This window comes from Drosophila melanogaster, chromosome 2L (genome assembly GCF_000001215.4).
Source record: "Drosophila melanogaster chromosome 2L".
In the NCBI taxonomy this organism is placed as follows: domain Eukaryota; kingdom Metazoa; phylum Arthropoda; class Insecta; order Diptera; family Drosophilidae; genus Drosophila; species Drosophila melanogaster.
Window position 1 is genome coordinate 3998631 of NT_033779.5, and position 17735 is coordinate 4016365.

The 17735-nt window shown below is 39.1% G+C and overlaps 6 protein-coding genes and 1 long non-coding RNA gene across 7 annotated transcripts; all 7 read left to right on the forward strand.

Annotated features, from left to right (window-relative positions):
• The first annotated feature begins 1387 nt into the window (after positions 1-1387).
• On the forward strand, positions 1388-2176 carry CG43797 (uncharacterized protein). Its single transcript, NM_001273083.1, has one exon. It carries the CDS (start codon positions 1412-1414, stop codon positions 2108-2110), a length of 699 nt encoding a protein of 232 aa, NP_001260012.1. The 5' UTR covers positions 1388-1411; the 3' UTR covers positions 2111-2176.
• Positions 2177-2453: 277 nt separating this feature from the next.
• Positions 2454-2990, forward strand: lncRNA:CR45344 (long non-coding RNA:CR45344). The gene has a single exon (NR_124061.1). It is a non-coding gene; the product is annotated as a long non-coding RNA:CR45344 (long non-coding RNA).
• A 2459-nt stretch (positions 2991-5449) lies between these two features.
• On the forward strand, positions 5450-5850 carry CG34176 (uncharacterized protein). The gene has a single exon (NM_001103606.3). The coding sequence runs from the start codon at positions 5501-5503 to the stop codon at positions 5750-5752; it is 252 nt and encodes an 83-aa protein (NP_001097076.1). The 5' UTR covers positions 5450-5500; the 3' UTR covers positions 5753-5850.
• A 503-nt stretch (positions 5851-6353) lies between these two features.
• CG15422 (uncharacterized protein) lies at positions 6354-7040 on the forward strand. Its single transcript, NM_134970.2, has one exon. The coding sequence runs from the start codon at positions 6426-6428 to the stop codon at positions 6738-6740; it is 315 nt and encodes a 104-aa protein (NP_608814.1). The 5' UTR covers positions 6354-6425; the 3' UTR covers positions 6741-7040.
• Positions 7041-7410: 370 nt separating this feature from the next.
• Positions 7411-7976, forward strand: CG15423 (uncharacterized protein). The gene has a single exon (NM_134971.3). It carries the CDS (start codon positions 7483-7485, stop codon positions 7804-7806), a length of 324 nt encoding a protein of 107 aa, NP_608815.1. The 5' UTR covers positions 7411-7482; the 3' UTR covers positions 7807-7976.
• Positions 7977-9059: 1083 nt separating this feature from the next.
• Positions 9060-9354, forward strand: CG43773 (uncharacterized protein). Its single transcript, NM_001144317.2, has one exon. The coding sequence runs from the start codon at positions 9073-9075 to the stop codon at positions 9298-9300; it is 228 nt and encodes a 75-aa protein (NP_001137789.1). The 5' UTR covers positions 9060-9072; the 3' UTR covers positions 9301-9354.
• A 668-nt stretch (positions 9355-10022) lies between these two features.
• CG43774 (uncharacterized protein) lies at positions 10023-10460 on the forward strand. Its single transcript, NM_134972.3, has one exon. It carries the CDS (start codon positions 10082-10084, stop codon positions 10367-10369), a length of 288 nt encoding a protein of 95 aa, NP_608816.2. The 5' UTR covers positions 10023-10081; the 3' UTR covers positions 10370-10460.
• The last annotated feature ends 7275 nt before the right edge of the window (positions 10461-17735 follow it).

The window sequence follows — 17735 nt, forward strand, 5'->3', positions numbered from 1 at the left end:
AACTATTTACAAATTGATCCAATTCTCTTGTCATTTCAAGTTTTAATAAAGTTTCAAAGTTTTAATAACTTTTAATTCTATTTGTTATTATCAACATATTATATTTAATGTGTAAATGAAGTAAGCGGCGCATTGCAATAACTTTAAACTCCCACCTCGTTAACTAAAAGAAATCTTTTAGAAAAGGCACCGCTGCTCATAACCGGGAAAACTTTCCGGGTGCCACACACACACATTAACATTTCACTGACGAATTGTAATACAAATGAGCCAAAGCAGGGGGCGCCCAATCCCCCCATTTTCCGCCGCCCATGGTTTCCCTGTTTCCCGGCACGTCGTTTAGTGCAACAACTTAATTTGCATATCAGCGCCGCCAAATTGCAAGCGGCATGCAATGAAAATGGAAAATTGTTTTGCAGGCTGTGGAAAACTCATGCGCATGCAAAGGCGAACACACTTCATCAATTTGCCAATAAACTTGTGAGTACTTGGCGCAATAGTTGCCAACATTTCAATCAGGCCAAACACTCTGTACGCTACTGCTAGGGTTTTGATTTTCCTCACTGCCATTTACCCCAAAATTTTCCTACCGCTTTCCGCCCACACACACACACACACACACACATACATACATATACTACTCGTACTTGTGCGAACTTTTTGAGTCAGCGCAAAAATTTTATGCACATGGCATAAAATCGAAATCAAAGTTGTTGCTGATTTGGCGCAAAATTAACAGGCAAAACAGGCGCTTAGCTGTCAGCTACTCAGAATTTTCCTCTATTTCCCCACCACCCACTTGCCGGTTTTCCCAGCAGGACCTTCGTCCTTTTCATTGGGGCAATTAAAGCGAGGAACCACTGGTCTTGAGGAGGCCTTCAGTCGCGCGTCTTGTCTCAAATTAAATTTGCATTTCAAATTCCGTTTTTGTTGACATCCGGGAAACGAATGGCAGTTTTCTTGGCGGGGAGTTTCGCAAATCAAAGCGTTTAGTTTAGACAAATCCCAGGGCGGGAAAATATCAGGGCAAAAAAAAGGAAAACACGGAACTTGAATGAGCAGGTGCTTGCCTGCATATAAATCAAAATAATTTCGTTTGGTGGCCGTAATTTCACAAGGGAAGCAATGGGCTCAAAAAATGCGAACACTTAAAAAAAATTTTGGTTGAGCTGCAATATTTCTTTCGTTCTTTCGTACAAATGATCGTCTTTGTATATTGTTTGTGGTTAAACAGGTCATTTATCTTCAAATCTATTTTCTTTCGATTTCTGATTGTATAAACAAAAACTGTTTGTATATATTTATAAATATTTACAAATTCATAGAAAATGTGCACTTCGAAAGTTGGAAACTGAACTAAAACTCAGTGTGTTGGCAACTTTTGCCGTTCGCAGTTCAAGCGCTTAAGAAAATGTTCAAGTTGGGAACATATTATTTCTGCATTATCGTCACATTTCACGCGTATGGAATAGTTAGTCCTCAGGATGAAAAAGATTCAGAGTGCGTCCTGACGGATGCGCCCAATCAATGTGGGGCATTCTGTATGTCCGCTCAAAGGCCACTCTTCGAACACAATCGCATTATTCAGAATCAAATATATGAAATTAGTTCACTACAAGCTGAAAGTCACGAGAGACTTAAAAGAATCGAAAACGAATTAATAAATTTACAAATCGAACAAAAGGAAAGTAAGCAAGCAATTAATGAAAATGACGATACAAAAGTTGAAGGAATCGAAACTACGACAAGTGTCAATCTAATTAAAAAAAAGAAATACGTCATTGTTGATAAGGCACTAAATTGGTATAATGCTGTAAAGTTCTGCCAAGAAATTGGAGGCAAACTAGCTGAATTCAGTGATGAACATGAGTACGACACTGTCATATCAACAGTTGAACCTGATACTTGTTACTGGATTGGCATTCGCAGTTATAATAACGAACATCAATCTTTGCGTACTGACAATCGCCCATTATATCTTAAAATGGCTGATATGCCAAACAACAATATTTTTAATGGTGAAAATTGTGTTGGTATTCAAAACGGTTTTATGCATGACCTTTGGTGCAATTTAAGCTATTACTCTATTTGCACAACTAGTTGGTTTTAAAATCGTTGGCAACAAATGTAGAATGCGATTGCTTGTTCAATAAAATATTATTAATTTCCAATGCGCATATCTAAGAATTTCATTTTCAGTGTAAGCAAGTCCATCAAAGGGAGGGCCAAATCATGAAAAGGACAAATGAAGTGAAATTTAAATGATTGCATACTCGGAGGCGTTTGTTGAACCACTTATTTTCACCTAATTGCACACTCGAGTGGACAGACGATGCTTTTTCCACTTGGTTGACTGGCCAAAAATGCGGGGCTGGGAAGTTCCACAAGTGGGGGCGTGGTCACTTACTGTTACGCAACAAAGTCACAAAAATATTTGCCAAGCATTTTACGTCCAACATTTTATCCGTCCGATTTTTTGGATGGCCCTTTCCCTCGGAAATGTTTACCCAATTTTTGGATGTGCCAGTAAATGGAAAAGTGAAAAATCGTTTATGAATTTCGTGGGCTTTTGTTTTGATTGCGACAATACGTGAGAAGCAATTATACGGCGGCACATGAAAGTGAGATCCGGAAATTGGCTTGAGTTTATGTACATGTATACGCATAAGAAGACCTTGGTTTTCCTGGAGTTCTGGGCGTGCAAACCGCAGGCATTAAAGGGACAACTTTGTGCTCCCTTCAACTTTTGCCTCATTTTTGTTTCTTTCGCTGGTTAATTTTTGCGCCTCGCGAAAAGAAACAAATTTTCATGCAAATGGAAATGGAAAATGCAAATTAACAAGTTCCTTAATGGCCTTGTGGGCGTAAGGGGGAGTGGCGGTTGCTGGTGTACACCTATGGCTGTAAAACTGTGAGCTGATTTCAATTAAAAGTTGAGAGGAACGCAAGCGTCAGTGCTTCTAAAACTATTGTGCATAAGAAACCGTTTTAATTTACAATATAGAGTTCAAAAATGTAAAAATATGTAAATTCTTTTTTTAATAATATTTTTAAAAATATTTAAATTATTGAATATGCTAAGCACATTGCCTAATTGTAAAAATATTCGACAACATTTTCGTAGTTACGCTGCAAGATTTCAAGAGTTTAGCAAAACTGTCAAGTCATCCCTCACCTCTGGCAGCATTTTGCCTTTCCGTCTTCAGTTTTACAACTCTATCAATCATCAACTTGCAGCGAGTGCCTGAAAACGGTAGCTCAATAAAATGTTCTTGAAAATGTTCGAAAAACATCTCAGCCCAACCCCGAAAACACTTTTCAGATACGAGTATTGCCATGACATGTCGACAAAAGCAATGATTCCTTTTGGGTAACCCATTTCTGCACCAACCGATTTTCCAACTTTCCCGATTTTCTTGCCAACTCTTGCTGCGTTACGCGATTTCCCAGCCACACTTGCATGTCATGACATGAGCAGGAAATGCGTTTTCTGACGCCGCTGCTAAAGAAGCCTCGTAAAGGTGGTATGCACTGAAGAAAAATGCATACAATCAATTTTTTCATAAATCCTTTATACACATTTCAACGTACATGTTGTTATTCTGTATAAAACCGATATTTTTTTTTTCAAAATTTTAAATCCCTTTAAAAATAATAATTACAATAATTTGGACTTTTGTGCGAAGCTGAATTTTGCAAATACTTTCATTTGATTTCTCTCAGTAAACGGGTTGCGAAATTTCGGATAGCTGCTTTTCCTGGTTTCTTGGTTAGGCTTACGGTTACGGTTTTTTGGCTATGCCGTGTGCCTGGTTCCGTTTCTTGTGCACCAAGCGGAGCGCCATAAATATTTAAATTGTGCGACGCCGCCGCCACCGCTTAAAACCACCAGAACCACCATCCCCCCAACCACATCCCCATCCATTTGCAACACCCCTTTTGCCACGCCCCCTTATGCGCCTGTCTTGCATGTTGCTTGCCGGCTTATTTTTTGACAGTTATCGATTCGAGGGCGCTGCCTCAGTTTCAGCTGCAGATTCAGATCCAGATTCAACTCCCGATTCCAAGCCCCAATTTTCTGATTTTGATTCTTCACTCGGGGACAGAGACATTTTATCTTGCCAGGACTCAATTCATTTCCTAAAATATGCACAAGGAGTTAAAAAATACATGTGGAAAAAGCGGAGGCTTCAAAGATGACGCACTTAATACACTTTTTCGAGTAAATTCGCTTGAGAAATTTTCTTTTTCTTCAGAGGTCTTGAAAATTTACATTATTTTTTATCCCCAAAGTGAATTGGCTACGTTTAAACTATCGTTTTTGCTATGGACAGTGATTTCATTACAGCCAGTTGGGATTTCCTTTTAATGGCTATAATAACTAAAGTGAGTGACTGTCATGCGGCCTGCCACGCCCCACCAACGCAGCGCGCCCACAAAAGCTCAGTCGATATGTTGCGCGTTATGCGGCACTCATTTCCTTCCTTCTTTTGCGTCAGTTGAAAACTTTGCCCGAAACTCGTTTGCCACTTTGTGCATGTTTAACTTTTTAGGGCAAGCACCCTTAACCCTTAAGCCGTAACCCTTAACCCCAGTTCCTTGATCGAAGTGACAATTCAAAGAGCGAATGAAATGCGAAATGCAGCACGAACCACTCAATTAAGTACAGCCAAAAAGGCTGCCGCTCTCCTGGTTGTCAAATCGAATATTCCGAATTTTATTTGATCAAGTGATTGAGATTCAGAGAGTCCCGAGAGACTTTTCTTGATTGACCGTCAGAAATTACCATGTTTTTCTATCCATACATTTAATATTTACCCACGTCGCCCCTCGAGGCAAAATCGTGTCTGCAAACTTTGCATAATAGACGTGCAAATGTTTGCCAAATATTTGCCGGCTAAGGAAAATGTGTAAAGAATTATTGGGAATTTTTCGGGGCTGAAAATTGGATAAATATTTGTGGCTTGACAACATTTTCTCAAGCTAAAGTTTGTTTTCACTAGAGTTAAGGAATTTAATCGCATTTAACCAAATACAAATATTTGCACGTTGGTTCATTTCCTTTCTTCGTGACAACGAAATACTTTATTTCTTTTTAAAACTTTAAACAAGTATTTACATGACTATATGTAAGTTAAGGAGAAATCCCCGGAAAAAACCAAACATGACTCATTAAAGAAACGAGGAAAATCTATTGATATGCAGGCTCAAATTTGAATTGAAAAGCTTATTCGAAAAAAGCTTTACCATTTGCCAATTTTCAGTTTATTTATCGATAACTTTGCTCTAGAAGCAATACTTTCGTCAATAGAAATAATTAAGAGTACCTACCTACCTATTCGCTATCAGCAAATGCTGATATTGAGCTTTTTTATGACGGCAAATATTTTGGCGTTTGTTTGGTTAGTCAGTCCCATGAGTTGGGCATTCGCTTAATTCAGTTACCAGCGATAAGTCGACACATTTGGACGGACTTTCTACAGAAGATTAGTGCACCACTATGCCACCACCACCCCACGATCATTGCGGCGGACCGCCTCATCGTCGTGGACCCGTGATTAAGGTACAGATTGCACCACCATGGCCACGCCGCCATCACCGCCCACCACCCCAAGTTGTGGTGGTGCAGCAGCAGGCTCCGCCACCGCCACCAGTCATGGTGGTGCAACAGGCGCCTCCGCCACCGTACTACCAAAATCCACCACCACCACCACCGCCCGGCAGCAGCCACTACCACAATCCACAGTATTGAGAAGGAACTTTGATCTGTAAAATCCTTCACAATGAATTTATACCACGTAGCCTTACTTAACAACTATATGTCCTCAATAAAGTATAACCTTATAAACTAAGTTTTAGTTTATAGTTTTTAGTTTTTTTGCATATTTGTCATGAGTAATGGTTGAGTTTCAATCGAGTTGATTCCATCACACACACTCCCTCTTTTTATTATCAAAATCTCTAATCCGTGTTTTTTTTTTTTAAGTCTTTATCGGAACACCTGGTTAATTTAGACGGCAATCACTTGTTGTTTTGTTAATGTCTAGCAAAACTTTAATTCATTTTCACCAATGCTCTGTCAATGCTTCTATGCTCCTATATCAGAAATAATAACGCGTTACCCATAGATAAGCCGGAATCAGTTAATATAGTAAACAAAATGCGAGTAAAATAGCGAAACCCGATCACCTGTAAATGCACAACTGTCCGGTCGCTGTTATCAGACCTTGTCGAATGACTAAGCCATCTTATCTTTGCCTCTAACCACTGGAATAATTCCCACAAACCCTGATTGATGGAGCTTCGCAGTTCCAGTTTGTTTCGAGCTAGACGTGTTGTGCCACGGACTTTCCAGTATTCAACGCGTTGCTGGGTGGTGAAGTTGGTTCGGTTGGCTGGTTGATTATTTGGCTAGTTAATCAACTATGCGGTACTATGAAGATCCATGTGGCTATCCTCCTCGCCATCACCATGGTCGTCCAAATATCGAAATTGATGTGGTTCCCGGTTGGGGTGGCGGCTACTATCCGCCGCCGCCTCCGCCTCGGCCCGCCGAGGTAGTCTACATGACCCCGGCGGCTACCTATGTGCCCGGCACACAGGTGATAATGCCGCAACCCTACGGCGGCGTCACGGTGGCCACCACCAATGGATACTATCCGCAGCAGCAGCAGCAGGCGTACGAGTATCAGTACCAGTATCAGCAGCCCTACAACAATCCACCGTATCCGCAGTGGTGAACGAGGTCGGAATGGAAACGAAGCCATCACCACTAACAAAAAAAAAATATACTATCGATGGAGTGAAGGAAGGGATAGATAACAAGAAATCAAAACAAATATCACTTTGTCCTAATCTTAAGTTGAAATGACAACGCAAATGGTGCAATGGTCTTGACATTACGCACCACAAAGTTAACAAGTTAATAACCAGAGGAAGGTACAAAAAAACAAAACTGGAATTTAACTTTAACCGTTTCAAAGAAAATATAATTGTGCTATATAACCTTAAAACGAAATAAATAAAATATCTTGCTCTTCAAAAAACCTACCCGTCTTTAATTCTAAAAATATTCTAAATACTGCATTATCGATTTTATTTATGTTTATGTAATTTAGTGTGAGTCATCAATCAGAAGCATGGAATTAAGTCCTTCCTCTTAAATATAAAATTGTGATTCATGGAAACCTTGAACTCTCCTCATGAAATTCAATTCGGAATTTCGTATTTATCAAATGGCACTTATCAATTTTATTTTTTTTTTATCGAAAAAAACACATTTATTCCACCTGACAAGATAACCAACTAAGCTACTGTGCAAAACGCACATAACAAAATTAGGAAAAAAAATTCCCCCTCATTAGCGATAAAAATTGACTTAAATAGTTAAGCAGGCGAAGAAGCAAGTTCAGTTCGAGAAAGCAGTCAAAGGCATTCACTTCACCCACTAAGGATACAATACTTGGATAGTTTCTGAAGAAAATGCCGTACTACGAGGAGGAACGTCGTCATCACCATCATCACCATCACGGTGGAAGGCCAATTGTAGAGGTGGACATTGTGCCGCCAAGGATTCCTCGACCAGTGATTGAGATCGGAGTGGGCGGCCGGTATCCACCACCACCGCCCAGGGTGGAGGTCATCACACCAGCTGCCGTCTACCAGCCGCCACCACCACGACCCATTATCGAGGTGGATGTGGTGCCACCAAGAGCTCCCTTCATCGAGTTCAACATCGGCGGTCGGCGTCCACCTCCCAGGGAAGAGGTCATCATCGTTCAGCAGCCCCCACCGCCCAGGTGGTAGGCGTGGTCTCCATATGACCGTCGTTCAACAACGAAGTAAAAAACTTTAAAAATATTTATTAAACTTCATGTATTTCTGCAAATAGAAACTATAAACTAACTTTTTACAAAACCTAAGCTCTTGTATAATAAAAATAAAAAATAAATAAACAGTTCACTCCTTCATGTTTGAATTTCGTGTTTATACTACTATATACTATAGTATACTATATATTACGCACATATTTCTTCATGTAAGCTGACATTTTAATTTGCCTCAATCTTATTGCCAATGCAATTGTAAATCCGCTCGAAATATTTGCTTAAATAACTTAAATGCACTTTACCTTAATTGAAATATACTTGATTGGTTTTCAATGTCGGTTCTTGCTGTGACACATTTTCATATTGCGAATATATATGCCTGCATTTATTTGCAATGTTAATGGTACAAATATGAAAATTGAACTGCAGGCGAACGACATAAACAATGGTCATGGTCATGATTCCTTTTCCACTCTCTATTTTCCGTACGGGTAATTGCTTTCGTGGATTTTTTGTGGTTTTTGTATATATTATTTGGCTTCGGTTTTGCTATCTGACTGGTGGGAAATGATTGATGTCCTCTGGTCGTAGCCAGCTTATCAATTATTGTACAACTAGTGCTGTCAGTACATAAACATATTTTAAGCTTTATTATAACGAAAACTGGGCAATAGTTTTCTCAATTTAAATGGCGTAATAAATATAAAAGATCTTGCTGGACTCAAAGTAAAATTTGAATTATGATTTTATATGAAAAGTTATACCATTCTTGCCGTATTTAAATAAGAATTGCATATCCAACTATGGCTTAAAATGTATATGTATACAAATGAAAAATATTTTTCATGATAAGAGTTCGGGAATTGATATCTAAAAAAGAATTAATTACTCATGAAGAGAAGAGTCAAGATAATTATTTTTGGATTCTTAAACTATCGAGAATAGCAAGTAAAAATGTATCCTAAAAAACCACTTAAGAAGAGGTCTATGATGAGTCACTCTAGAATGAAAAGTTCAACATCCCTAGAACATATGAGTCACAGAAAATCGAGGGATTGAGAGATTGAATCACAACTGCTGCAGCAGAATTACGAGTTTGATCCATCACTGTTGTGATAAGCGAGTCCTCAATTTTTCTTATCGCATTCAAACTGGCTGTATAAAAAGGTTATAAGTTAAAGTTAAAAGCCAAATTGAAGTGCAGTCGAGCAGAGACAACTTAGAGCCAAGACAAGACAGAGCCATGTCCGACATCAATATCAACCTCAAGTGCGCCGAGTGCAACCATCCTCGAGGAGTCCTGTACTATGCAAATCCCCTGGCTTGGGGCCGTCCTTGTCGCCAGTGCCGCAGGATGATGTCCCGAAATGTTGTGGTTGTTCCCACTCAGGTTGCAGTTCCAGTTGCTACCAACAACAACATCACCACCACTACTACATTTGTACCAGTCGCTGCTGTGTCCACCCAATAAATGGAAAAATATGCTCTTCAAAATATAATAAAACTTTTGAGAAATCGAAACAGTATTTTCCTTTGTTTTACATTTGAAAAATAGTATTATAACATTCTTTAAGCTGTGGATTTACTGAATGATTTTTTGATCAAACTTAAGTTTGTTTGTATTATCTCTAAAATTTTAACTTTGAAGAATCTGCTGATATTGGGAAATGGCTATTGGATTTTGTGGCCAAAACACTAAGTTTTCATTTATCTTGTTTATATATTGTCAATAAACAGAAAAAGTATCAACTTGGATTAGTGGTACTATAGATGATAAAAAACTATTTTATTTGCGCACCATTTAGTAAAAATCGAACATATAATGCCAGCTACTACTACGTATTTACCCTTGTATCTTATCAGTTTACTTGTGGAATCGAGTGCATCGATCTCAATAGCTTATTTAAATAAGCCTATGATTCTGATCTACCTTAACACTTTTCAAGTGCCCAGTTACCCAAGATGACTCACGATCTTATCCCAATCCCAAGGCAACCCCAAGTTGGCGAGCACCCATGAATCAGCGACCCCAGTGAACTGTATAATGCAATGAGCCAGCCCTGAAAGAATTGAATCACTAAGTTGTGCCAAAAACGTTGATCGATCAATGTGCTGATAAAAGGCAAAGAGGATTTTCTTATCGCACTGAGTGTCGAAGCACTAAAAAAAAAATAAAATATATAAACTGGAGACCAGTAGGAAAACGGACAGTTAGCGCTCCGAAGTCATAGAAAGAAGACTAATGTGTAAAAATGAATAACGTTAATAATGTTAATATCAACGTCCAGTGCGAATGCTACCATCGTCGTGGCCTTCTCTACTACGCGAATCCATTGGCTTGGGGTCGTCCTTGCCGCAAATGTCGTCGCATGATGTCCAGAAACAACATTGTGGTATCCGTGCCAGCAAACCAGATGGCTGTACCAGTGCAGACCACCACGACCACAGTGATGCCTGCCCAGTGTGCAACCCACTGGCAGGAGCCACAGACTATGTCCGCTCTGCCACCGAAGTACGATCAGGCTGTGGCAGCTCACTAAACGAGAACTTATGGATCTTTTATGAAACTTAATAAAAATCAATCAAGAACATTGCAAAACTGTATTAGTGATCAATTTGGATGTTCTAAACAAAAGCAAATAAACTAATCTTATTTATAGGAGCTGTTATTTGGTTATTCTAGACTTGGTTATTATTTACCAGAAATACAAAAAATCGCTTGACAGTGTCACTGGGCGAAAATCTCAGCTGAGACCTGGTTAAATAGAAATTAATTGGCCTGCTGCTGCTGCAAGCCAGGGTTGCCAACTTGTGCAATTAAAACAAATTGTATCTAACAGATACACGGGGCATGTTAAGACCTAACTTAAATGTTGGCCAGGTGAGCCCATGCATTCGTGCAGTTTGTATACCCTAGATAAAATTGTGTTAGAGTACAAATGAATTATAATACACATGAACTTAAAAGTTGAATCAATTAAGAGATTGTTGTTCTCTTCGGGTATACTAGAAACTATATACACATGATATAAAATATTTCTTAGAATGAAAATTCCCTTACTATTATTATTCATTCAGAAGGGTATTAAAACAACAGACTTGATAACTCATTTGGTTTGCTGTGTGTGCTTTGTTGGCACCTTAACAAAGGTCTGTAACCAGGTTTAGCAGCATCATACAACTTTTCTGCACGTAATAATTCATATTAAACTTGCTCCGGCTGCCCCTCTTTTCCCTTTCTTTCCAGACGCCTCTGTATTTTTATATAATTTCTCAGCTAGGGTCACTCATTTGTGGCCCGACTCGTTTATGCATTTATTTCAAACACAATGGCTACATTACCAGTAGACTAAATATATTTAGCTTCAGTGGCTTATATTTAGTTTCGCGTGATATGCATTCTTTTAGTAAATTTTATATACAAGCTAATTAAATTTTGATTGTCCTTTCAATTGTTATTACACAGGATAATGTAAACTAGTTCTCTGTGCTCTCAAATTATACTATACTATAAGTTTAATGCCCACCTCTTTTGAAATCCTTACCCAATTTTTACCCGCAAACTTAATGTTTTCCTTTAAGCATTCGCTTCATCAGACGCCGGCGACCTGTTTTCTCTGTTGTTATAAACAAAGAACATATTATGTATGGGGCAACAACAATAGCCGTGGGTGGAAAAGCATTTAGGAGTGGTTGGAAAACAAGTTGGAAAATATGTGAAAGCCGCTGCCGCTTGGAGGTAGTCAAAAAACAACGTGTTTCCGACAATTTTTGCCTGCCCCAGGCGAACGTCAACGTCATTGTCGACCGTTTAGCGTCTTGGAAAATTCCGAAAACGATTAAAGGGTGTGGATTTTCGTGGGTGTTAAGTAGCTGGAGTCCTTAACCCCTTTATTTGCCTCGTTTTCTTGACGATTGAGAAACCTGCAGTTAGCCCCAAATGATTTCCCTAGCCTTAAACCATTAATTAAACTCAACCCTTTGCTTTTACTCATGCCCATAAACCTTTGGCGTTCTCATTTTGATTTTAGCCTTTGTTATGGTTAGCTTTTGTCTACTCGTTCTTAGATATTTTTGAGCCTGGAACATTTTAATTGTGTTTCCGGTAATTTACACTCTATTAAAAAATTTACTTCTCCCTAAAGTGAGCCCCACACTGGCTGCTCCTTTGGAATGTCAACTCATCAAAAGTATCGTCATTATCATCGAAATTTTGAGCAGCCAGTGCCTAAACATCATTGGCTTTTGTCTGCTTCAGCTTCTGTTGCCAAAATCAAATTACATTAATAACTCGAGTTGGGCTTAAATCAAGCCCACAAAGGTAGCTGCTCTACACGTAGTCGCCTTCGGTTTTTCCCCCTTTTCACTTAGCCAATCATTATCCCTTACCACACTCAACTCATCAAATCTGCTGGGAAAAATTGTTTCGAAATTTTAAACAAAAGCCAAAAGACCAAAAACAGCAGGTGGAGAAAAAGAAGCCGATCGAACATTTTACTAACCACGCCCACCAGTTGCCACCACCTTGCCACACACAGCAGGCAAACCCTTTTGTTGTGATTGTTCATTGAGGCATCTGGAGGAATCTGAAAAGAAGAAGCTTCAATGAGCAGAGCACTTAAAAAAATTCCAATAATGGCATTGTGCCAGCTGAATTGTAGCTCAAAATCAGTTTAATACAAATCTTTTGCAAATATACGATCAATTTTTTTTCAGTGTCTGCCAGCAGTAAATCTGGGAAATTAAACGCTGAGGGAGGGAAAAGTGGGCGAAATCCAGGCAAGACGAACATTGAGTCCAGTGCATTACCCCTTCCTCTGTACAGCATGCATGAAATGTCTATTCTAATCCGGAAATTAAATTCCATTTAGAAATTGTCCTATACAAAATGTTTGGTCAGACATGCAGCTCCCTGGCCAACGATAGTTGGTCTATATGTTCGGGGGATAACTATAGTTGAGCACATGTCTATATGCTTAATTTATGTTGAGCTCATCGGCCAACTGCAGCAGCAGCATGAGTTTCACATTGACCAGAACTTAACCCAACAAAATACTTGGAAATTCCAACAGGAACAGTATTTGCCCCAAATCGAGTACAAATTAGTAATTGCCTGTGAGTTTGGTCAGTGCGGTTAATTAGTTGTTCCAAACACTTGGTGGATTTAGCTATTCTCTTTTCATTTATTTAGGTGCTTCCTCGAGTTGGTGTATCCCAACTAAAAATTAGGAAATAGTTTAAATATGTGTAAATATGTTTTATATGTTCATTCTGTTATCTTACATAATTGTTTAGATACTTTATAATAATTGATCAATTTTAATGGGTTAAATGAATATGCGACACCAGGACAGGGTTAAGTCACGTGTCACATATACAATTGAAATCTCGCCCAAAGAGATCGAACACCAAAAAATCACCGGATGTAACCAGCAAGGTGAATGTTCAAAAAATGTATTTATAGCTAAACCAAACAGCTTTGTCAGTCACTTTTATATTCAGCCAACAGTTTGAGATGTGGTACTCACATCTGGATTTAAATATCCCTTTTTCCTGGCAAATGACACATAAAATGTGTCAACTAATCAAAGGCCTTCAAATGTTGAAAATACCTGAGGCAGGCAAACAATCAAAATATCAAACTGTCGGCCATTTGTAGTAAAGCAGTAAAGCTATTGCATCCTAATGCGAGAAAGCCATTTGCTTTATTTGTTTGCTTGTACACTGCAAGAAAAAAAAGAATACAATTAATTTAAATTGAAGAAATTTCAATTTCAAGCTGATGAATACAAAAAAAATTCTTCATTTCTCATTGAGAATATTGTGATTTTTAATTAGCGCATTTTTTTCGGTGCACATTGCGTGTGAGCAATAAAATTCTTTATCATTCTTTATTTGTTACTCCCCCGTATTTTTTGTCTTTTCAAAAAGCTTGCGCGCGAAAATGGGCAAATGGCAGCGGCAAATGTTTATGGCTTGTTATTTTGGCATAAAAGCTTTGCCGCCACGCCCCCTTTCTTTTTTTTTGTCGCATGACGTGACTGCCCCCCACACACACGCGCCAAAAAATTATCATTCAAAATAAAAGGCAGGCGAGGAACAATGAAATTGTCAAAAAATGTAAAACGAGACACGCATCAAAGTGGCGCGGTAGAATGGGTCTAAATTGTTTTGCCAAACAAATAAATTTATGTTGGCAATTTGGAAATGAGCACGGGGTTTTCCAAGATAAATAGAGCGCCACTTGAGATGCTCATTCAGAGCTAATAAAAATTACGCAGCAATTGCTTAAAAGGGGGGCAATTGCAAATAAAAGAAGATAAAAAAAAAAGAAAAACATAAAAAGCGAGAGCAGCAAAAGTTCGAAAGTGTCGACACTTCCAAGTGTCTCCTTGGCGTTCCTTTATTCGCCCTTAACCCTTGTGCGCCGTGGCACGTACCATCTCGGATCGCTGAGGTCTCAATAGCCTGCCCCCAAGAGGGGAAATGGGGGGAAATGCGGAAAACGCGGGTCAGAGCGAAGCGTGACGCAAATGGCAAATGAAAAGCAAATGAAAAGCAAAGCGAAAACTGCTCGAATATAATAAGAAATGTAATCAGAGTGAGGGCAGTTGGCGAGTCGGGATCAACACTTGAAGTAATTGTATGAACTACACATTTTAAAAGTTAGCGTAATCCGTACACTAACAAATATTCAATGAACCGGAAATAATATATAAGTACAAGTATGTGTATACATGGCTCGCATTTGATTATTATGTTACAAAAAGGCAAAGCACATTCATTAAATATAGACTTAACACTACTAATCAGTTATATTAACAACTTTTTTTTTTTGCCTGCAGTGCTGGCATCTAAGTCCCGAAGATTTCGTGAGGTTAGCGCCATTGACCGGAAATGTAAAATGCACTTAGCACACATTTCCCGCATCCCCGAATCCCTGCATCCCCACACAAAATATCGCTATCAATAAATTCGCACGTAGCCGAGAAAAGCGGGCAGCGAATTTTCCAGGGGGCGTGGATTTTCCGAGGGGTGGATGGTGGCAGGGGGCAGGGATCATTCGGTGCGCTGGATAATTGCGAAAAGTCAGTGCCAGAGTCAGCTGTAATTCCTTTTCTTTGGGCCACCGGTCCGGATTTTGTTCCTGGCACTAGCAATTTGAGCTTTTTGAAACAAACACGCGCCGAAGCAACTAAAAATGTTGAAAACGAATCCGCACACACTTGATGGTGCTGGAAAAGTGAAAGGCGGATAGAGGGGACGAGGCAAATCGGGAAATGGAAAGAAAAGCTGCTGTGGTGACTGCTTTTAACGAAAATTGCTTCATTAGAACTGCGGCAAAGGATTGAGTTGCACTTTTTGCAGCGAATTGCAACAAAGGTTCTGCACTTAATCTGGTTTCAGATGAAACTATCTGGTTATCCTGTAATTGGATTCTATATATTCAACAAATGTATGTTTAATCACTAGCTGCTGCAACTAAAAATTCTAATAAATATATGGTGCAATCATGGAAAAGGAGTGGTATATTATAAAAAGTGAATAGAATGCAAACTGATACCACCTTAGAACAAAATTATTTGTTATCCAGGGTATTTCAGACGAGAAACTCAGCAGAACTTTTGCACTGCCTTTTTATTTTTTGCCTTGGCCTAATGAAATTAAAGGTGGAACACTTTTAGACTTATTGCTTTAAATGCGTGTGGCCAAAAGAGGAAAAACGATTTCTATTTCAATGGAGATTTCTGTGTTGGCCCGTGCTGATTGTGTTGCTTTTATTGGTGTTCTGTAGCTCGTTTGCATTCATAAATCAAAAGAGCATGTGTCTATCATGGTACCGCCCCCCTGCCACTCCCTACCCCCCTCCCCCTCTGCTGACCAACCAACTTTTCTCCCAAAAAAGCAAACAATAGAAGACCGTAGAGAGATTATATAGAAATGGCCACAACACAATAAATAGGCGAAAATTGTGAAAGTAAAGCAACAAGAGAGGCGGCCAGCAAATGGAGCATAAATTACACATGGCCCATAGAAAAATGATACGGCGCGAACATAACGCAGATGCCTGGCATTTTTCGATGCGAAAAATTTAGCTAAGGCATTCGACACTGCGAAAAATGCTCTTGCTTATTGCAATTTTAAGTTAGGAAAAAAAAAACAAGTTACAATTTAGCTTAAGTACAAATGTTCGAACTGATGCCTTGAAAATACTAAACTTTTATAGCGCTTTCGATGACTGCGATTGCAATCATTGGTGTGTTTTTTCGAGTGTACTCATCATTTATAAAATCCCTGGCTGGGCGATTGCTCTGCTGCTTTTGGCATTTATGGTCATCAGCGTTTTCGGTCGGAAAAATGAAGTTAGCCTCGCTGTCTCATATCCGTTTGCAGTGCCCAGCAAACTAATCGCGTTAAAATGAAAATTGATGATGCCTTGGCTAAAATAAAAATAGCAGCGAAAATCTAAACCTAAATGCGAAATACGAGAAGTACGGGCCCAAAAGCGTTAGTTGAGTTGGCCAATAACTATGCAACAACATATTTGAGGACCGCAAAAGTGGCCGAGCAATGTCATTGACTTCGTTGCCGTTGCAGCCACTTAAATTCAATTGACTCGATCCCCCAGCAGCAACAACAAATGTTTTGGCAAATATTGTCAACCAAGTTGAGTGGGTTAAGGGGGTTGGCGTGGGTGGGTGGGGTGGCTGGAATGGGCGGAGGATGTGGTCCAGTCAAATATGGGCGGGGTCAGTGCAAAGTTAACAAAGTTTTCGCAACGAACCAAACCAGAAAACCAAACAACAACGACGGCAGCAGCTGTAGAGTTGTACACTGAAAAAATATGACTAATAAAGCTTTTATTTAAATACAACAATGCAGATGTGTACGTACACTTGAAAATGTTTTTTATAATTTTATTAAATATTAAAACATTTCGTTATCAGATTTTTTGGAGGTGGTTTTGACACCTTCGTAAACGTATTCATTAAAGGCGTGCATCTGTTTTAAATCTTCAATTTTAATGAATGTTTTAAAAAGTTATCGCTAGTTTTTTCCAGCGTATTTCCGTTTCGTGTCCATCGCTTTGGCTACTTAACTGTGCACTCGGCCAGGCCCAAATGTGTGGGCTATAAAAATGCAACGAGACTCGCGAATTTTCTGGTCCTTGTTCATGCCTGCAAACAACAATTGGGCCCAAAATGTGGAATGCATTTGATTGAATTGAAAAGCTAAACAGGCAACTGAACGAAGCGAATGAAAATGCGATTAAAATACACTAGAAATTTGCGAACAACTATGAAGTTTTTTTTAAATAGACTTTTAATTTATCATCAGACTTTAGATATTAATATCTATTCTAAAAACAGTACAGTGCAAATATTAAAAATATTTACTTACGCACAGAAAAAAAAGAAAAAAATACTACTTAATGCAATTAAGCAGACAAGAAAAACAAATGAAACTATTTTTATAAAATGATTATCGATTTCGTGAGCATGTGTGAGTTTATCCGTTTTGTTTTTGACGGTTATATGATGACGCTTAAACATGGCTAAAAAGCATTATGGCATGCAAAGTCAATTAGAGTACAGCGACTACCGTTGCCAGGGCAATGATCCGTGCATCCCCTGTTTAACCCCCCACTCCGCCCCCCTTTTCCACGCCCCCTGGGCAGGCAATTTGTGGGGGCGTCTGAAGGGGCTTATAGGTCGATTCCCTGTAAGTGAATCCAATCCATATTTGTTGGAAATTGCGTTTGGCTTTGGCAATTCGCTCCACCTTAAATGCTATTCCCCAAAACACACGCACTTGATGAGCCCAATTTAGGTTGCACTCGAAACAAAAGGTTGCATTTTAAACTTGCTCACTTTATTCAATAATAATCATTAGATAGGAAAACCA